We start from the raw sequence: 19,549 nt of genomic DNA on the forward strand, positions 1-19,549 counted from the left end.
ATGGCGGACGGCGACAGTGGCAGCGAACGCGGCGGCGGCGGCGGGCCCGGCGGCTTCCAGCCCGCGGCGCGCGGCGGCGAGCAGGAGACGCAGGAGCTGGCCTCGAAGCGGCTGGACATCCAGAACAAGCGCTTCTACCTGGACGTGAAGCAGAACGCCAAGGGCCGCTTCCTGAAGATCGCCGAGGTGGGCGCGGGGGGCTCCAAGAGCCGCCTGACGCTGTCCATGGCGGTGGCCGCTGAGTTCCGCGACTACCTGGGCGACTTCATCGAGCACTACGCGCAGCTGGGCCCCAGCAGCCCGGAGCAGGTGGCGGCGGCGGCGGCGGGCGCCGAGGAGGGTGGCGGGCCGCGGCGCGCGCTCAAGAGCGAGTTCCTGGTGCGCGAGAACCGCAAGTACTACCTGGACCTCAAGGAGAACCAGCGCGGCCGCTTCCTGCGCATCCGCCAGACGGTCAACCGCGGCGGCGGCGGCCCCGGGCCCGGCGGCCTGCAGAGCGGCCAGACCATCGCGCTGCCCGCGCAGGGCCTCATCGAGTTCCGGGACGCGCTGGCGAAGCTCATCGACGACTACGGCGGCGACGACGACGAGCTGGCGGGCGGCCCGGGCGGCGGCGCGGGGGGCGCGGGCGGCGGCCTGTACGGCGAGCTCCCGGAAGGCACGTCCATCACCGTGGACTCCAAGCGCTTCTTCTTCGACGTGGGCTGCAACAAGTACGGCGTGTTCCTGCGCGTGAGCGAGGTGAAGCCGTCCTACCGCAACGCCATCACCGTCCCCTTCAAGGCCTGGGGCAAGTTCGGGGGCGCCTTTTGCCGGTACGCGGACGAGATGAAGGAGATCCAGGAGCGGCAGAGGGATAAGCTGTACGAGAGGCGCGGCGGCGACGAGTCGGAGGGCGAGGAAGTGGACGAGGACTGAGGCCGCCGCTTCCCCGATGGGCCCCCCCCGCCCCGTCCCCCCACCGTCCCCTTGGCCGGAGAGCCCCCTTCCTGCTCTTCCCCAGGGGGCTAGTGGAAGCGGGGCGAGGGGGCCCCGTCGGAAGCTTACAAAGTTCAAAAACAAAACAATTCATTGCGAGAAATAACCACAAGAGAACCGTCGCGGACAATTCGAGGAAAGCAGCAAAGTTCCGAGGAACTAACACCGACCAGCCTGCAGAGCGGAGGCAGACGGCCTGAGCGAAGGTTTGTCGGTTTCCGTCGTTTCCAGCCGGGGCTCGTGACCCGGTCAGGGCAGCCCTGCAGGGGCGCAGATCCCCTCGTGCCCCGGGCCAGGGAACGCTCGGGTTCCCCAGCCCCATCCGTGACAGCTGCATTTGTGTTCTACCCGGGGGTCCTGGCCTGACAAGCTCTCCTGACCTCAGTGCTGTGGGGTGGGTCTCCACCTCCATTGAGATCAGCATATCTAGGTCTTCGTGGAATTCTTGAGAAGAGAGAGGCCTTGGTCTCTGCCCCGTTCTGAGGGTGCAGGTTTCGTGAAAAGGAGTGCGACTTCCAATAATCATGGACAGGGCAGAATGAGAATTCAGGAAGTCACCAGGGAATATAGAAAGAAATTGGGTCCATTTTGTCAAAAATGGTTTTGCGTGGAACCTGGATCAGTGTCCTTGTCTCTTTGTGGCTTTGTTTTCCTGGATGCCAAGGGATTCAGATGTCAGTTCTTCAACTAGAATCTGTTACTAAAGGATTTTAGAAGTTGGCCAAGGTTTTTTTCAGAGATAAGGGTCGTTTTACATTGGGGGTTGCTGAGGTGGACACGGGAAGAAACGTGACATCAAGCACAAGGACTGTCATGAGTGGCTTAGTTGCTGCTCACTGAAGTCCTTCCCCTGGTTTCCAGGCACGGAGGCCCTCACCACGAGATGGCTTAGGGGTGAATGAGAGCCAGATCCCTGTGGCTCTTTAAGCTGAGCCACTGAATTACGGCTAATTCAGCTGTTTGGGCCACTGGTTGACTGGATTTTCAACCATAAAACTTGAAGATACCTACAAAAGGAACAGTGTGGCTGCAAGCCTCAGCTTTAATGGAATATACGTCCTCACAGAAAAGTTGGAAATAACCAAAACTGAAGTCTTCACCTACCTTCAGTTCCGTCTGTGGATTTGTTGAAATACTAAAGATCCTCAGGTCCAGAATTCCAGCATCATTTTTTTCTTTTTAAAGTAAATTTTTAAGAACTCGATCCATTGTTTCAGTACCTCCCGGTCAAAGTTGGCAAATGATGGGTGAGTGATTGGAGCAGTGCGCCCTTTAGAAGCTGAAATCCATCGGGGTGGAGATGAAGGGAACGTGCAATGCTGACCGTGTCCCGGAAGCATTTTTCTACCATCTTGAAATTTCAACAGACTGGCCTTCGCCAGTTTATCCAGCTGTTTCTCAAGAATAAAAGTTGGGGTTTTCAAGGATCGCCTCTTCTATATTTTAAAATGGATTTTCAGTAGAAATGATTTTTACTAATCAAGTACATCCCTCCCCATCACCAAGGTATTCCTAGAAGTGGCACAGACCTAGGCGACTTGGAATTGAACGGGAGCTAACGTTCTTTCCCAAGTTTGTAGCTGTTCTTTGGGTAACACCTTCTCAACCAGGAGGCAGGTAACCCCACCTCCACAATCTTAGTATTTTTCTTTTTTAACTGCATGCCTGCCCTTTATCTGAGCTGCCATTTAATTTATTGCATACCCTTTATTATCTGAGTTTGGTATTCTTCAGTCTATACAATCTTTTTGTATTTATTGGGAAATAAGTAATCTACAGAAAGGTCATCTTCGTGCATCATGGCCGAGAGGGAGGGAAAGAACTGTACATAAAATTAGGCTTTTTTAAAAAAATTAGACTATGATTCAGAATACTGTTGATCTTAGGTTTTTAAAAAAAAAAAAAAAAAAAAAAGTGGAAGAGCCACAAACTTTGGTGCCCTTTTCAGACTATTTCTCTACTCTCATCCTCCACAGTAGACTTTTTAAACGGATTTTTTTTTAAAGCTTTTCCTTTTTTTAAAAAAACTTTCTCCGTCGCAAAGAATGTTTCCTAAATTGTATGGGAGCAATAGTATTTTTGATGTTTTAAGGACATCCGTATATACTCGTACTGTATTTTGTACCACAAGGCAGCTGTTTTCAATAATGTCCTGCTGTATTGACCTGTGTGTTTTGAGTGTTGATTTCTTTGCTGCGGAGAACAGATCCCTAAGCCGTTTTAGGAAGGGCGCGCCGCGAAGCCGGCGTTCGATCCGGAGAAGCTGTTGCGGTTTCCAGCCGGGAGGCAGCAGGGAGAAACCAGGTTGCAGCCCTCCGCTCGCTGCTGTGACTGGGTCAGTCTCACACCGTGTACAGTTCCCGTTCAGACCGACTTGTTTTGTTTCGGTGGTGGCTCCGTTGCGCAGTGGCAGCGAGCCCGGTCGATTTTGCTAAGGTGCAGTACCTCCCCTTTGCAAGGGGCTGGCGCATTTTTCCTTTTCTTTTTGTTTGGCTGAATTGCAGTAACTGGCCTTGCCCTTCTAGTCCGTAGAAGTGACAGGGTCTTCACAGTCCTTCACCAGTGGCTCCTAAGCTATAATTAGCTGAATAGAAAGAATGTGGAAGTGGTCTGAGGCGTATAGAGCATATGCCAAGAACACTACCATATATGGCATCAGCTTTGGTTACCAGAGAAATTTTCTTAGTCATTAGACCATGTAACAGTAATATATCATATGTAAATCTTTAGATACCAATTTGAGAATCCTCCAAAAAAAGGAGCAAAGAATGCATAAGCTATGTGTTGGAAAAAGTAATTTATATTAAAATTTTGACCTGCCTATGTAAGATTAAGTGGTAAACGTCATAGTGGTGGGTTTGTAAGTCTTAACCGATCTCTGAGGTTCGTTTGTCCTGCAGGGGTGGCTCCTGGCCTCTCTCCTCACTGCAGGGAGATGACAGAAGGGTGTGGGTCGGTTGTAGCATTTCGCTGACCCTCACTGCACGCACTGTTCTGGGGCAGTAGAAGTCCGCGGGTCAGACAGACTGCTCTTTTTGATGTGTGGCCAGTCACCGAGGCCAGATTTCAGAACTCGTTCAGAAGCAGCGCTTAGCCAAGGAAATCTGTTAATTCCAGTTAGAAAAATGGCATTACAGACTCTGGGAAACAACCAGATTTTTGTTGTTCTGGTTTCATCCTCTACTACGAACAGTGATGTAGAGCTCGTCCTTCCACCTTGGCAAACCTCCCAGCTGATCACATGTTCAAAACAGTCCGGTTTCTAAGAAGTGGGAACGAGGATCCCTTCTGCGGCTGTGGGCAGAATGCTTCTCAAGCCGGTGCCGCGTCGGGCCCGAGCGGTCCAGTCGCAGGAACGGTCGAATCAAAAGAGCGAAACTCCATGGCGAGATCCCGCCGTCGCCTCGTGGTTTCTATGGTCCCCACTCTGGTTTGAGTAGCGGGGCGGTCCTGGTCCGCGGAGAAAGCCTTCAGTGCATATGCTGCAGAGAGTGCCACGGGACTCTCCATGGCACCCAGAACTCACAGTGGACACCCAACGGGAAGTGCAGACACCCTGAGCTGCCGTGGGAGGCGTGGAGTCGGTCAGGAGGGCTGTGGCCGTGACACACACACACACACACACTCACACACGGCTGCTTGTCAGGTCACTTTCCACAACGGTTTGCCGCCTGCCTGCTGGGGGAGGGGCTGGGGGCGCTGCAGGGGGTGCGGGCGGCCCAGGCCCTCCCTCAGGCCCTCCCTCGCCTGGCAGTCAATTGCAGGTCTTTCAAAGAGACGCAAGCTTCACTTTCCTCAAAACAAAACAGTTGTCCTGTCTTATCTGATGCAGGGTCGTGGGCAGAAGAGGCTGGTTATAGTGCCCTCATATTGAGTGGTCTGAAAACGGCTGCACACTTCAGGCTAGTTGTTGAGGATGCTTTGTTCCGTGTGACCTTGACCGGCCCTTGGTGGGGAGGGGGGGTGGCGTGAGCTGCACAAGGTGTCGAGACGGAACTACGCTGGGCGTCCGCCTTGCTCTGGAGGCAGGCGGCCTTGGGGGGAGTTTGAGTGTGTCAGCCACGCACAGAATTCTTCACTGTAAATTTTGTTTTCATTTTTAACCCACTTTGCGGTACTTTGTCCAATGCACAACTGATCTCTCAGTAGATATTTGCAAATAGCGTGGCCTTGATCAGTGAGAGGGAAGGAGGGAAGTGACCTCTGGTGCGGGTGCGAAGGGGGCTCACCGAGAGGCCTTGCTCGGGCCACTCTTGGCGTTGGATGCGCGTGTGGTCCGGCTCCTTCCCGCCTGGGGAACGTTCCTGGTTCGACCCTGGAGTTTCAATTCAATTGAGTTGTCTTCTATTTTTAGGAAGGATCAGAATTGTTCTGATAAGTAACAAAGTTGACTGCTTTGGTGTCCAATCTCAGGTTTTAGAATAGGGAGAGTGGCGTAAAGTCCCACTGTTGACTCTGAAAACAGTTGTAGTACACCCTAAAAGTCACATGCACGAGGCCTGTTCAGAGAGCAGAGCCTCCCGCCGTTTTGCTCCTTTTCTACTTTGTACTTCACTTGAGAAAGTGTCGAGTGATCTTACATTGTATATTTCCATTGGAACCCCGACATATTTCTCAAAGATAAAGCACTTTTTGATAATGAAATTCATGGGATCTTCATGTGATGTAGAACATGGTTTCTCAGGCTCCCTTAGATAATCTTACGGATATTGTTCTGTGTAAGAAGAGTGAGAGTCTTTGCTAGTGTTAGGAAGTTTGTGTTACTGATCCAGAATGCATTCTGCTAGCTTCCAGTCGGTGGGAGAGTAAACAATGCTGCATTCACAGTTTAATAAGTTACTTTCCCTTAAGCCTTAAGGTAACTTTTTTTTCTTGCCAACAACAGCACTGAAGTTAGAGTAAGTGAACGAGATGATCAGTTTTCAGGGTTGGTTTTAGAGTACTGTAAATCCACGAGCTGTCTTCCGAAACATATGCTGTCCCCCTTGAGTAACCTGGATAATGGGCACATGGGCGGCCTGGGGGTAGGTTGTAAAGAAGAAAAAAGGAAAACCACATTACCTTAAGAAAAATACACAAAATTAAAAAGTGCGCGTCGGCGCCCCGTTTTCGAAATTGCAGATAGAGGGCGGAAATGCAAACTAGAACTTCACTTGCCCAGTTTCTAAATCTAGGAAAGCAAAGTCATTGATTTTCAAATCCTACCCCACCCCCCCGCAAAGTTTCCAGAGCTCACTGGGGGACAGCGAGTTCCTTTATCCCAGTTCCCGAGGTAAAGTCACTGTTCCCGGCCCTTGGTCTTAAAATGAGGTTTCTTTACTGATGGCTTCAACAGACCTTTCAATAAATGTGGTCCAGTTGTCAGGATGAAAGTCTGATTGGGAAAGTGAGAACATGGTAAAGGCGTGTCGTGAAGACTGAGCACTCTGGCACGTTCCGGGTGATGCCCCTTCCCTTTGACCCAAGTCAGACTTCGATGAATGTATTCTGTGTTCCCTGAGGAAATAGGACTGTGCCGCCAGCGTGACCACCCTTGTTCACCATCTCCCTTGTGTTGCAGTTCTGGCTCCTGCCTCTCGAGTCAGATGTGCAGGTGGGACTGGCCAGGCCGTGCTCAAACGGCGCAGCTGCTGCGTGGGTCGTCCCCTGCTCCGCGGGCCCCTCGTCGTGGGGGGATGGAGCTTCATTTGAAGCCAAGAGGGGGTTCTCCCCCGTGGGGGGTTCCAGCAGACGGTCTGACGAGGGGGCCTGGCTGTACTTCGGCAAGCTTGAGGTCGGGAGTCCAGGAGCAAATCTCGGGGGCCCTGTGTGTGAGAGGTCTGCGGACCCCGACAAGGGAGGGTCCGCTGTGTCCGTCGGGGGTGACCTGGGTTGGCAAGCGGGAGAGCCCCTTCATGCCGCCTGTGCGCGAGCGTGTCTGTCTGTCCTGCCTCCGGTAGGTCCAGCGGCAGACTGCATCCCCGGTCTTGGCGTCGGGAGATTGGGCTGTTCAGAGCGGCCTGGCTGGAAACAATGGCAGTGGGATATTCCTTCTCTTTTTAGATTCCCTTTTCAGGGACACAACTGCAGGGAGAGGCCCAAGAACACTGCAGGACCAGACTCTCTCACGAGCCACGTGCGGCGTAGGCGTCGGGGGGTTTCACTGTTCATCGCTGGGACGCGAGGCCTAGACCCACAGGGCACCCCGCGCACCAAGGCTTTCCGGCCCGGGGGAGTTCACGGGGGGGGGGGGGGCGCAAGCCTGAGCACGGGGCGCGCTTCTCGAGCCTCGCCCCACCGGCTGCGGTAGCAGGAGGCTGTTCCCTGGGGTCTTCCGCAGTGACCCTCAGTGCCGGGGGGATCACTGAGACCGTCGGTGTCGTTGAACAGCTGGTGGGAATTGATTCTTCCTTTTGCTTCTTCATGCGAATGTTTTCCCAGGATCATTCCTGAGTCCGTCTGTCTCCTGGTCTGTTCCCAGAGGCACAGCTTCCGGCCTGCAGGAGCCCTCCTCGCGGGCGCAGCCCCAGCCTCCTCCGCTAGACGGTTCACTCGGAAGTCGGGGCTGGGGTCCTGCCCGCAGGGACTCTGCAGAAGTCGTTCAAAATGATGTAAAACCAAATCTTGATGGCAGGAGACCGAGCTTCCTGATCTAGACAGACAACTAGGTACTTAAAAAGGGGTCTGGGGGCGTCTTCAGTCTCTGTAAATACCCACATGCTTGTGCGTCGTAAACCAAGTGTGTGTTCCCGTGTGTGAATTTATAGAACTGATTTCTGCTTCAAGAGAAGCTGCACCTTTAATTTTGTAAGGCCCCTTCCACCCATAACCCTATAAATACTTGTAAATAGAACGCTGAAATTTGTAGCGATAGGATCAACTTGGGAATATCTGCTGAGAGACCAAAAAGTTCATTTTTTTAAGTACCTTGGTTAAAGAGTAAAGATTATTCCTCTTATTTTTTAAAAGAAGAATGCACTTTAACAGCTGCATGGGCAGTTCAGAGCCCGTGAGGTGCAGTGCCGTTCAGAAATCACACTTGCTGGAAACCGTTCAGAAGCAGAGTGTAGACGGGCTGTCGCGCTCACGGCCCAGAGGCGGAAGCTCGGGCGCCCGCCGGTGTGGACGCCAGCGAGGCTGCCACGTGGGCACGGCTGGAAGCTTCCGACGGGCCTGTGACCGGCGGGTCCCGTGCTGACCACTAACTAGCAAAACTGACAGAAACACAGACAAGAGCTGAAGAGCCCTTACTGCTGGTGTGCACTCCTCACCATAGCAGATTCCGCAAATGGAGTTTTACAGTCTATATTTAAAAATTGTATGTTTGTAACAAATAAAGTATGCGGAAAAGTGAATGGCAACTGTGCGCTGGTGTCTCTGATTTCAGGAGCCGGGTGGGGACGGGGAGGGAAGGACCACTCAGCACGCCGGCCTCCAGAGTGGGTCTGGGACGGGGCGAGTCCCGTCTCTCGGAGCCATCTCAGCCCCCAGGGGGAAGACAGGGGTAGTAGCCGGCAAGCCCCGGGACCCTTTGCGCGTTCAGAAGCATCTGGAGGAAGTTGGGGCTGCACGTTCGTCTCCTGCTGCGGTCCAGTCCCAGACAGGCCCCTTGGCGTTTTTGTTCCTGGCCCCTGGCTGTCAGGCCCCGTCATTCCCAGTGGTGGCAAGAACCTGCTCCCCAGGGTCCCCCCTCCACCATCACAGCTGATCGCCCAGGGAGCAGGTCGGGCCAGTTCTCCCTGGCCTTGAAGGAGAAACTCGCATCCTTGGTCCCAGCTGGGTTTCCCAAACCTTTGGCCTCAGGAGCCCCTTTACAACTACCTAGGGCCGCCCCCACCCTGCAAGGAGCTTGTAGCTTTCAGGCCAGGATCAACTAATCCCTACCACATTAGACATTTAATTTGAAGACAAAAATACAAGTATGCAGCCCTGGGTACCAGCCATGGAGCCTCTGGGAGGAGAGCTGGTGAGAAGGAGGGGAGGGGCGAGCACTGCTGTGGCTGGGGAGTGGTCCTGACTCAGGCACCCCAGGGTCCCTCTTGCTGAAGGTTACGGATGGGGTGAAGACCGGCACAGCTATCACCCCTGGTGCCCCCAGGCTTCTCCAGCTGAGTTAGAGTCTCCTGCTATGGAACACTCCCTCTCCTCCCAGCCCCACGGTGTCCCTGGGACTCGTGTCCCTGGCAGTGGCCCTCGCTGCAGACCCCCTTGGGGAGCCCCGGGCCCCCCTGCGCCAGTCTTCGGGACACAGACATAGGGTGTGCACTGGGCTTTGTTCTGCCTTTTTGAGCTCCCCAGTGGTCTTTCTGAGCCTGGGATGTGAACCAGCGGCCTGTGGGACCTCAGGGAGCCAGGAGAAAGCCGGGGAAAGGCTGGGAACCTCTGCTGCAGAAAACAAGCAACTCGGGACGGCGGAGCAGTGCCCGGACTGGCCTGACCTCCAGGTCGCGGTGCCTAGACTGCCTGCACGTCCACCCAGGTCCCAAGCCACGGCTCCTTGGGAGGGTTTGCAGGGGCGGCCCTCCCCAGGGAGGCCGGGGCTCCTGCTCGCTCCCCAAGTGGGTCCTGGGACGCTGCACCCCCGGCGAACTACCAGGGGCAGGGGCAGGGACCGGACCGCACTGTGACCTGCTGGGAGCTCCAAGCCCACAGGGACTGCAGGGTTGCTTTTCTGGCCCGCGGGCCTTTTGGGTACCATGAGCTAGCTTGTCCCTGGCTCTGTCACACACTAGCAGTGTGGCTCCGGGCAAGTATCTAACACGAAAAACCTTGGGGTCCCCCGCTGTTCTGGTGTCGGGAGAAGCCACCTGGTGGCCACTGCTGGAATCTGTACGGCACTGAGGTTGGTCGGTCACTCGTTGGAGCTCCTACGTGCAGGCGTGGCCGGGCTGCAGAACACGAGGTCCGGGGCACAGTGGGAACAGGCAGGGGCTTTGGGGAGAACCAGGCGAGGGGAGGAGGGAGCCGAGTCCCGCGCTGGGTCCCTGGAGGCCAGGACTGGCTGCACCAGCACATCTCCCTCCTTAGGGACCACCTGTGCGCCATCTCAGATCCCCAGACGCCCCTCTGCAGACCCCCAGTGGGGGCCGGGGGCCCAGAGTGGGCGGCAGAGGCGGGAAGCAGTGGGGACCCAGGGAGGCGCTCCAGCGGTGGAGGGGCGCTCCACGGGATGCGAGAGGTGCCTCTGCTACCCGCCCACGCTCCACCCCCCACCGAGTCAGGGACCGAGGGACTCCCCTGGGGTCCGACTGACCCAGTCTTCGCAGCTGGGAAGCAGACATCAGCCCAAGCCAGCGAGATGAGGCCCGGCCTTCACGCCTTGCAGGAAACACCACCGCTGAAGCTAGAAGGTGCTCCCCACGCGGGAGGGGACTTCTCTCTGACCTCCGCAGCACTCTGTGCAGACCTCTGAGACCCCAGTTCAGGCGTCCCAGCTCCTCAGTGGCCGGGAGTGGGCACACTTGTAAGCCAGGGCTCTGCTTCCATGCTGGGAGCCCCGGGTGCCCCACAAAGGTCTGCGGGACCTCCTAGGGCCCCGGAAAAGCAGCCGACTAGGAACCGTGGATCCCACTCATCAACGTCCTCAGGGTGTGGTGTTGGAGAACAAAATCAGAACAGTCCCCAGAGTTAAAACCATTCTGAGGGGCTCGTCTGTATCAGTGACCCAGAAGGAAAACGCTAGGCTTGTATCCGGGTGAGCCCAGCTCAACCGAAAGCACCCCCAGCTCGCTCTAGACCTTATAATCATGGTTTCCCTCCCAGAACACAAATGGTTCCAAAGTCACATTGCAGGAGTGGATTGGAGCCAGACAGGCAGTTCACATGAAGCCAGTGGGAAGTGCAAGTGAACCCGACGATGGCCCCTTCTTTGTTATGTTATATTTTCTCCCATCCTAGGTGTCAAGGCGGGAGACCGCCAAGGGAGTAAGTAAGAACGGGCAGTGGTCGGTTACTCGAGTGCACAACGGGCTTCCCAGGGCTGGGCCACAGGCCAGAATCTGGGGGCGTGCACGGAAGCCGTGGGTCACGGCCTGGCCCAGACTCGGCCTCCCTCCGGCTTCCCCAACTTCTCCCTCCCAAGGCTCTGCCAGGAAGCCCTCCTAGGCTGTCCCACCCTCAAAACTGTCCTGTCCTTTGCTTATTTATTTGGCACCCCTCATAACTGGTGGCATCTTTTTGGCAATTAAAATCTCCAAACTTTCTTTTATTATAAATTTTTAAAAAGACTGTATTTATTTCACAGAGAGAGACACTGCGAGAGAGGGAACACAAGCAGGGGCAGTGGGAGAGGGAAAAGCAGGCTTCTCGCCGGCTAGGGAGCACAATGCAGGGCTCGATCCCAGGACCCCAGGGTCATGATCCCAGAGTCCTGGGATCAAGCCCTGCGCAGAAGCAGATGCTTAACAACTGATCCAGCCAGGTGCCCCTATTACAAATATAAATGCAGGGGCGCCTGGGTGGCTTAGTGGGTTAAAGCCTCTGCCTTCGGCTCAGGTCATGATCCCAGGGTCCTGGGATCGAGCCCCACATCGGGCTCTCTGCTCAGCGGGGAGCCTGCTTCCCCCTCTCTCTGGCTCTCTGCCTACTTGTCATCTCTCTATGTCAAATAAATAAATAAATAAAGATTGTTCTCTCTTTCTCCAAACCCACTCCTTAAAGGTAACTATTACTGGTAAACCGTTCAGCATGTGTCCTTTTGAAAAATGTTGATAATTTTTTAAAATCTCAGCAGTGGTAAGTGCCTACCACATTTATGTACTTTTTAAAGATTATTTATTTATTTGTTTTGAGAGAGAGAGAGAGTGAGAACTTGCACAAGCAGGGAGGAGGGTAAAGGGAGAGGAAGAAGCAGACTCCCCACTGAGCAGGGACCCTGATGCGGGGCTCGATCCCAGGACCCCAGGATCATGACCTGAGCCGAAGGCAGATGCTTACCCCACTGAGCCCCCAAGGCGGCCCTGAATGTATTGATACATATTGAAAACATGTCGGAGTAGCTCACCAGGTGAAATGAAGCAGAACCCTCATTAGGTACATTAGTGGCTATTCCTTGTGTTTCACTCTGGGCTACAAAGCCAACTCTGATGTAGGAACTGAATCGAAAAGCAACCTATTTTTTTCATGATTTTAGGTTCCTTTGCGTCAAGCACGGGCCTTTCCATCTTCTCTAGTGGCAAAACAAAAACTTTTGAGCCTCTGAGTTGAGAGAAAAGTGTCTTTATTTTGTGAGCTCTGAAGAACGGAGTGATGGTTTGTTGGCTGCGTTTCCGATCAACCTTTGTGTATTTCAGGCAAACAACCTGCACTCATAGTTAAGAAGTTGTGAAATGGAGTGATGCCACCTGTGCTCTGTGTCACGAGAGTATTGTGCAGTTTAGGAACATGAAAATCTGTTCTTTCTTTCTTTTTTTTAGTTGTGGGACCGACAGTGCTTCCCGAGACCGTACCTACGTCTCGCTGCTTCTGACCTTGAAGCTTTGGCTTAGAATTCAGAGAGAGCCTTTATGAATATGCATATCGTGTCCCCAGTAATGCTGAGTTCAGAACATTAAGGCAGCCTCAAGTATGAATAATGCAAAAAGAGGGCGCCTGGGTGGCTCAGTGGGTTAAGGCCTCTGCCTTCGGCTTGGGTCATGATCCCAGGGTCCTGGGATCGAGCCCCGCATCGGGCTCTCTGCTCAGCGGGGAGCCTGCTTTCCCCCTCTCTCTGCCTGCCTCTCTGCCTGTCAAATAAATAAAACCTTTAAAAAATAATAATGCAAAAAGAGAAAGCATGTTTGGTTCTCAGGAAGAATGGCAGAAAACAGTGTGCGGGGGGTGGGCAGGAGAGCTGCTGTCAGCGGTGTGGAATGTTCTAGTGCAGCAGCTGCTGTTTCCTGGCTGTGAAAACCCAGCTGGGGACGTCACTCAGGCAAGTGACTCATCTGGACAGGGTTGGGGGGGTCCCATTTGTCTGCTCAGCAGACACCACGCCTTTCCCGGGGGCCGCGAGCTCGCTTTGGATACACCTGCTGACGACTTCCAGACCTCTGGCAGCTGAAGGTTTTCTTTTCTGTGCATGGGACTTAGGATAAAACAAGTCTGGAGGGGACGCCAGGGCTTTTCACCGTGGGTTTCTACATGCCCCTGCCACTCGCCTTCAAAACCCACACTTAGAGGGGCCAGCCCTTTGGCTTCCCCGGAAAGCTGCTCTCACCTGCTCTCCAAGGGCCAGGCCTGACCTGGTGGCGAGCAGACATCCTAGAGCAGGACTGGGGCATGGCAGGGCCGTTACCCCACAGCGGTTCCTAGTTGTGTGAGAAGGATCTCCCTCATCATAAGAGAAATGCAACGTTAAACTGACCGAGAAGCTGTTTCTCAGCGCTGGTCGGACAGCAGACTCCGCTGGTAATTCTGTGGGTCCCCAAGTTCTCGTGCGTTGCTGCGGGAGCGCACAGCCCCCGGGAAGGGTCTGGCAAGATCTAGCACAATGACCTGAGAAGCGGGTCTTTGGCCCAGCAGTCCCAATTCTAGGAATCTACCCCAAAGACATCCTGGCAACACTGTGGCAAGTACATGACCCCTGAGCCCCTTGGCCGCTGCACTCTTTGCAGTGAGGTCTGACAGGAATTTTTATGGTCCTAACATCTACGTTCGCTACTCACTTTTGGCCACATGTCTGTTGAACTATTATAAATATACCGTATTCCTAACCTTTTCTTTTATGGCAAACTGGAGAATATTTTATTTGGAATAATAAAACAATTTCCTTTTTTTTCTTTTTGTCCTTTCACTGACTACAAGTCAAATTCACAGAGCCTCAGATTGTTGATTGTTTTATTTTTTTTTAAGATTTTATTTATTTATTTGACAGAGAGAGATCACAAGTAGGCAGAGGTAGGCAGGGAGAGAGAGGAGGAAGCAGGCTCCCCGCTGAGCAGAGAGCCCGATGTGGGGCTCCATCCCAGGACTCTGGGATCATGATCTGAGCCGAAGGCAGAGGCTTTAACCCACTGAGCCACCCAGGTGCCCCATTTTTTTTTTTTTTAATAAACATATGTTGGCATTTGATAACAGTTTAACATCTAGCTTTTTTTTTTTTTTTTTTAGTATTTTATTTCTTTCTTTGTTAGAGAGAGACGGAGAGAACACAAGCAGGAGGAGGGGCAAAGGGAGAGGGAGAGGGAGAAGCAGACTGCCTGCTGAGCAGGGAGCCCGGATGCAGGACTCGATCCCAGGACACTGGGATCATGACCTTAGCCGAAGGCAGATGCTTCACCCACTGAGGCCCCCAGGCACCCCTAATCTCTTTTTTCTTCTTTGACTCTACCTTTTCAAATAGATAACATGTTTCAAAATCAAAACAATATAAAAAGGAGATTGAAGTCTTGCTCCCTACTGTCCCCATCGGTCCCCATCTTCCCATGGTGACGCTTGCCCTAGACTGGACTGTCCCGTGCTGCCTGCCGCCTCAGCGCCCACCCCCCACATGTTTCCCACCAGTTGTCATGCGTTACAGGATACCATTTCCACTTTTATTAGAACACGAAGTTGCACGTTTCGGGGACCTCTAGCCGGTCCGAGTTTGGTTCGGAGTGCAGCAGCAGAACACACACTTGATCACATCATTAAAGTTGATAAGAGACCAGCAATGACCTTCTCTGTGCTGACCCTTTCCAAAGCCAACAGATCACATTCCTGTCAAGCCCGCGGGGACCGGGCTCGCCCCTGGGGTGGCTGTGAACAGGGGCTGCTTTGTCAGGTGGTGGTGGGAGGTGTGGAGGCTGCTGTCTGGGATCAGGGGAAATCCCTGGTGTTGGGTGTTTGAGCTGTGTACAGAGGGACCCAAATGCTCCGGCTACAGTGGCTTCATCAATTCAGCGTGTGGTAGAAATCTGTGGCTGGGGCGCCTGGGTGGCTCAGGCTGTTAAGCATCTGCCTTCAGGTCAGGTCATAACCCCAGGGTCTTGGGATCCAGCCCCGCATCAGGCTCTCTGCTCAGTGGGGAGTCTGCTTCCCCCTTTCCCTCTGCCTGCTGCTCCCCCTGCTTTTGCTCTCTCTCTCTCTCTCTCTCTAATAAACAAACAAAATCTAAAACAAAAAATCATATGGCATCGTCATCAACTTTTCACAGGTTTCAGAGCAGCTAAACACCAAAATAGCCGTGAGACAATGAGTGTCGAACCTAGCAAGTCCTCGAGCACAGCGCTGTGGGTTTTCACTCTTTGTTGTTCAACATCCTATTTTAGAAATGTTTGAGCCTGTGAAAATCAACATAGGGGCTCCTGGGTGGCTCAGTCATTAAGCGTCTGCTTTCAGCTCCAGTCATGACCCCAGGGTCATGGCACCGAGCCCCACATCGGGCTCCCTGTTCGGTGGGAAGCCTGCTTCTCCCTCTCCCACTCCCTCTGCTTGTGTTCCCTCTCTCACTGTGTCTCTTTCTGTCACATAAATAAATAAATATTTTTTTTTGAAAAAAGAAAGAAAATCAACATATACTGAATTGACATTTTTTTTTCTTGTAAACGAGGCCTCTAAATTTTGGTGGTATTTTGTTCAAACTCAGTTGGAAATCACTCATCCAAGCATCTGATGCATGAACTGGTAAGAAACTTCAGCTTTTGATGTGTCCTGAATCATCATTCTCCATTATTCCCAAATAAATCCATTTTAGGTGGTAAAAAAAAAAAGGGGGGAGAGGACACTTAAGCATTTGAAACTCTTAGTTGCAACTATCGGAAACCAAACAGGGAAGTGGTGAATGTGGGCCCTTCAGAAGGAAGGGAAGCGTGAACAGACCAAATAATGGCAGAGCATTCTGGAATGTGTCAGCTTGTGAACAGACTCTTGTAGTGGAATTCCTATGTTAAACCGGACAAATGTACAGTCTGTCCTGCAGTGGACTGAAATCGAGATGGTCTCCCGTGTGGTAGCATCGAAATTTGGTGAAGAGAATTTTTTGAAAGAATCAGAGACAGCTTACAAATGACTCGACGTGACTCACGTGGCCTTTCTGGATCTTTCTGGTGTGGAAAATGAGGATCATAGAATGTACTTTGCTTTTTATTATAAGGATCAAAAAGCATGTATGGAAGGCACTTTACACTTAACGACAGCATCTAGCACAGAGCAGGGCCCCCTCAGAGTCTAAGGCTGCATGAGCTTTAACGCTTGAAAAATGTAGTCTTGTCCTTTTATCACATTAATTTTTAAAATTTTCTCCCCCATGTAAAATTGAAACATTTTTAAATGCTTTTTAAAAATATTTTATTTATTTATTTGACAGACAGAGATCACAAGTAGGCAGAGAAGCAGGCAGAGAGAGGAGGAAGCAGGCTCCCTGCTGAGCAGAGAGCCCGACGTGGGGCTCGATCCCAGGACCCTGGGACCATGACCTGAGCAGAAGGCAGAGGCTTAACCCTCTGAGCCACCCAGGCGCCCCAAATAACAATCTTTTAAACAATTACAAATATACATATCCTGTGCCTGTCAGTCAAGGTCTGTTCTGGTTCCAGAAAACACACCTGTTGTCCTAACAGAGAGGATGTAAAGGTTGCTAACTGGATACAGAGTTGTTAACTGATACTGGGTAAACGAGGGCTCTAAGCTGTTGACAGCTGGCAGCTAGCTACCTCAAAGAAACAAAAGGAAAACCTCAGAACCCTAAGGGAAGGGCCTGTGGCCCAGAGCTCACCCCTGAGGGGAGAGCTGGCTGGGCTGCTGAGCAGGAGGGAGTGGCCAGTCTGGTTTTGCCGGTGTGGGGACAACAGATTCAGTCACTGCTGTGCAAGGAGTGAAGCCTTGCTTGGGTGATGCTTGGAGCCAGCAGACGGACATGCCGGCCTCTCCCCCGTCTTGGGGTTTCCCTCCAGTCCTCCCTGTTGGCAAAACCTAGCAGGGAAGCAGGTGGCAAGGCACCCGAGGAACACCCGGGGTGGCTCCGTCGGTTAAGCCTCTGCCTGCGCCTTCTGCCCAGGTCGCGAGGATCCTGCCTTCTGACGGACCTCATCCAAACCAGGCAGGTTCCGGTTCACGGAAGCTGCGACCTACCGCCAGGGGCTGACCTAAACCCCCAGGGATTTTTTTTTTTTTTTAATTAAAAAATAAAAAGAGAATGTGGCTGTCCTTTCCAAGAGCAGCCCCAAGAAAATGTCTCTCTCTTAAAGGCTTTATGATGTTTTGGAGAATGCCTCAGTGTTAAAGGGAATTTAAAACTCAACACAGGGGTAAAAGCTTGGGGAATCTATGTAGTAATCCTGTAATCGTTAAGGCTGTCTTCTCCTCACACTGGCAACCCCGGGAAGACGGACGACGGTAAACGGCCATCCTCTACTTTTGCATCTTCACAATTCTGCAGCTGAATATACGGTGCACTCAAGAACTTAATACAACTTTGCAAAGCAAAACCCTCTCCGGGACACCCGGGGGGCTCCGTGGGCTAAACGTCTGCCTTCAGCTCAGGTCATCATCTCAGGGTCCTGGGATGGAGCGCCTCATTCTGCTCCCTGCTCAGTGGGGAGCCTGCTTCTCCTTCTCTCTCCCCCTGCTTGTGTTCCCTCCCTCGCTGTGTCTCTTTCTGTCAAATAAATAAATAAAATCTTTAACAAAGAAAAGAAAGAAAGACCATCGTGCCAGGTCAGGCTTCCCAGGAAGCAGACTGTAAGGTGGGGACTTGCCCTCATGGGGCCACAGCTGTGGAGTGCTCCTGGCGACATCACGATCAGCCGTGCGAAGGAGAGGGGACAAGTTGAACAGCAGTGCAAGCAAATGGGGGTTAATGACACACGGGAGACTGCAGTCATTTCAGATCAAGGCACAAGAGCAGGAGGGAGCGGCCTTCCTCACTATTACCCCACATCCAGCAGCTGTGGGGAGGCAGGCTGCTCCCTTAGGCCCAGCACAATTCCCGGGAAGACCCCCGACCAATGACCAGGCAGACCAGGCGGCTGAGGGAGCCCGTACCTGTGTTTTATTTATTTATTTATTTATTAAGATTTTATTTATTTATTTGACAGAGATCACAAGCAGGCGGAGAGGCAGGCAGAGAGAGAGGAAGGGAGGCAGGCTCCCCACCGAGCAGAGCTGGATCCTGAGATCATGACCTGAGCGGAAGGCAGAGGCTTTAACCCATTGAGCCTCCCAGGCGCCCCTCGTGCCTCCGTTTTAAATGGGCTCTGGGTCGAGCATCACAGCTTCCACGACCCGAGCTTCTCTAAGTTTGGTGCACACCGCAGGGCCTGCTGGCCCCGCCCACAGCTCCTGATCCGGTCGGGTGGCGGGGATCCGAATCTGCTCTTGCAACGATTCCAGGAGATGGTGCTGGTAGCGTCTAGGGCCCGCACCACGAGAACCGTCACCCTGGACCCGATCCGGTTAAACCTACCCAGGTTGAATGCTAACGCGCGGGAGTTCATCGCTTGGGGATGCTAATTCCCAAAACTCCCTGTTCCAAGGCGGTCCCTGTGGGCGCAGGCCACCTCCTCCGCAGCTGCAGCTCCGGGGGAACTGGACCGGGCTGGCTAACACGCGTGCCGGCTGCGGGGCTGCAGGCAGTGCTCACAGTGCCCGAGAGCCCCCCGCGTTCCTCGACCTGCGGGCCTCAGCCTGGCTCTCGGCTCTCGGCAGGGCGCGGAAGCCAGGGGTCGGTCCTGCCTGCGATGCGCGCCAGGTCCGCGCGCCTAACTCCATTGCCCCCACCGCGCCCACCCCCGCATCTGAGGCCGGGGAGAGGGAACCGACCTGCTGCTGAGGAAAGTTCATCGGCTGTTACACCCGCGCTAGGTACCCGGCGGGTGCTTGCTCTGGGCTGCAGACTTGGCGCTCGCCCAAACTCCGCACGGTGGGCCGGGCGTGGGAAAACTCGGTGCCCTACTCAGATCACACGCGGTGCCCTACTCAGATCACACGCCCCGAGAGCGAGGGCAACAGGTCAGGTCTCCGGGGACGGGGTCTGCAGGTGCGCTAGGGACGCCGGGGGAATGGCGGGGATCTGCAGGTGAGGGGTGGGGGACGCGGGCAGGGGCGGGGTGTGCATGTACGCGTGGGGCGGGCGCGGTCTCCAGGTGCGCGGGGAGGGGCGGGGTGTGCAGGCGCGCGGGGTGGGGCGCGGGGAGTGCAGGTGCACAGGTGCACGAGGGGGCGGGGGGGGGGGATCGGCCTGCGGGGGCGGGGGGAGGGGCGGGGTCTGCAGGTGCGCGGAGGCAGGTGCCGCGGTGCGCGCCGGGGATACCGAAGTCACTTGCTCCGGGGCCGGCCTCGGGGATGCTGGACCCGAACCCCGCTCTTCCCCTGTCCCCTCCCTAACCCCTGCGGTCCGAGGGAGCCCACGCACCTGGCCATCCGCACCCCACAGTAGCCCCCACGAATACCTCCGGGGTCCCCGCCGGCGGTGCGGGCGACCCCCTCCGTCCCTGCCCCGGGGCGCATGAGCGAACCCCCGGCGCGGACGCGGGAGGAGGGCAGCAGGAGACCGCAGGGACAAAGGCCGACGCAGCGCGCCGCGCGCGGGAAAAGGTAAAGACGGGAGAACCTCCGCGGGGCGGGTCCTAGGGAGGCCGGCCGCACCCCGGGTGTCCGCGTTCTGTCCGCGCTCGGGCGCCTCCGGGACCCGGAT

The 19,549-nt window shown here is 54.2% G+C and overlaps 1 protein-coding gene across 1 annotated transcript; it reads left to right on the forward strand.

Moving 5' to 3' along the window:
* Positions 1-2,892, forward strand: LOC111157048 (purine rich element binding protein B). Its single transcript, XM_022518259.1, has one exon. It carries the CDS (start codon positions 1-3, stop codon positions 916-918), a length of 918 nt encoding a protein of 305 aa, XP_022373967.1. The 3' UTR covers positions 919-2,892.
* Positions 2,893-19,549: the final 16,657 nt, after the last annotated feature.

This window comes from Enhydra lutris, unplaced genomic scaffold, assembly GCF_002288905.1.
Source record: "Enhydra lutris kenyoni isolate GAN:26980312 unplaced genomic scaffold, ASM228890v2 scaffoldscaffold51, whole genome shotgun sequence".
Lineage (NCBI taxonomy): Eukaryota > Metazoa > Chordata > Mammalia > Carnivora > Mustelidae > Enhydra > Enhydra lutris.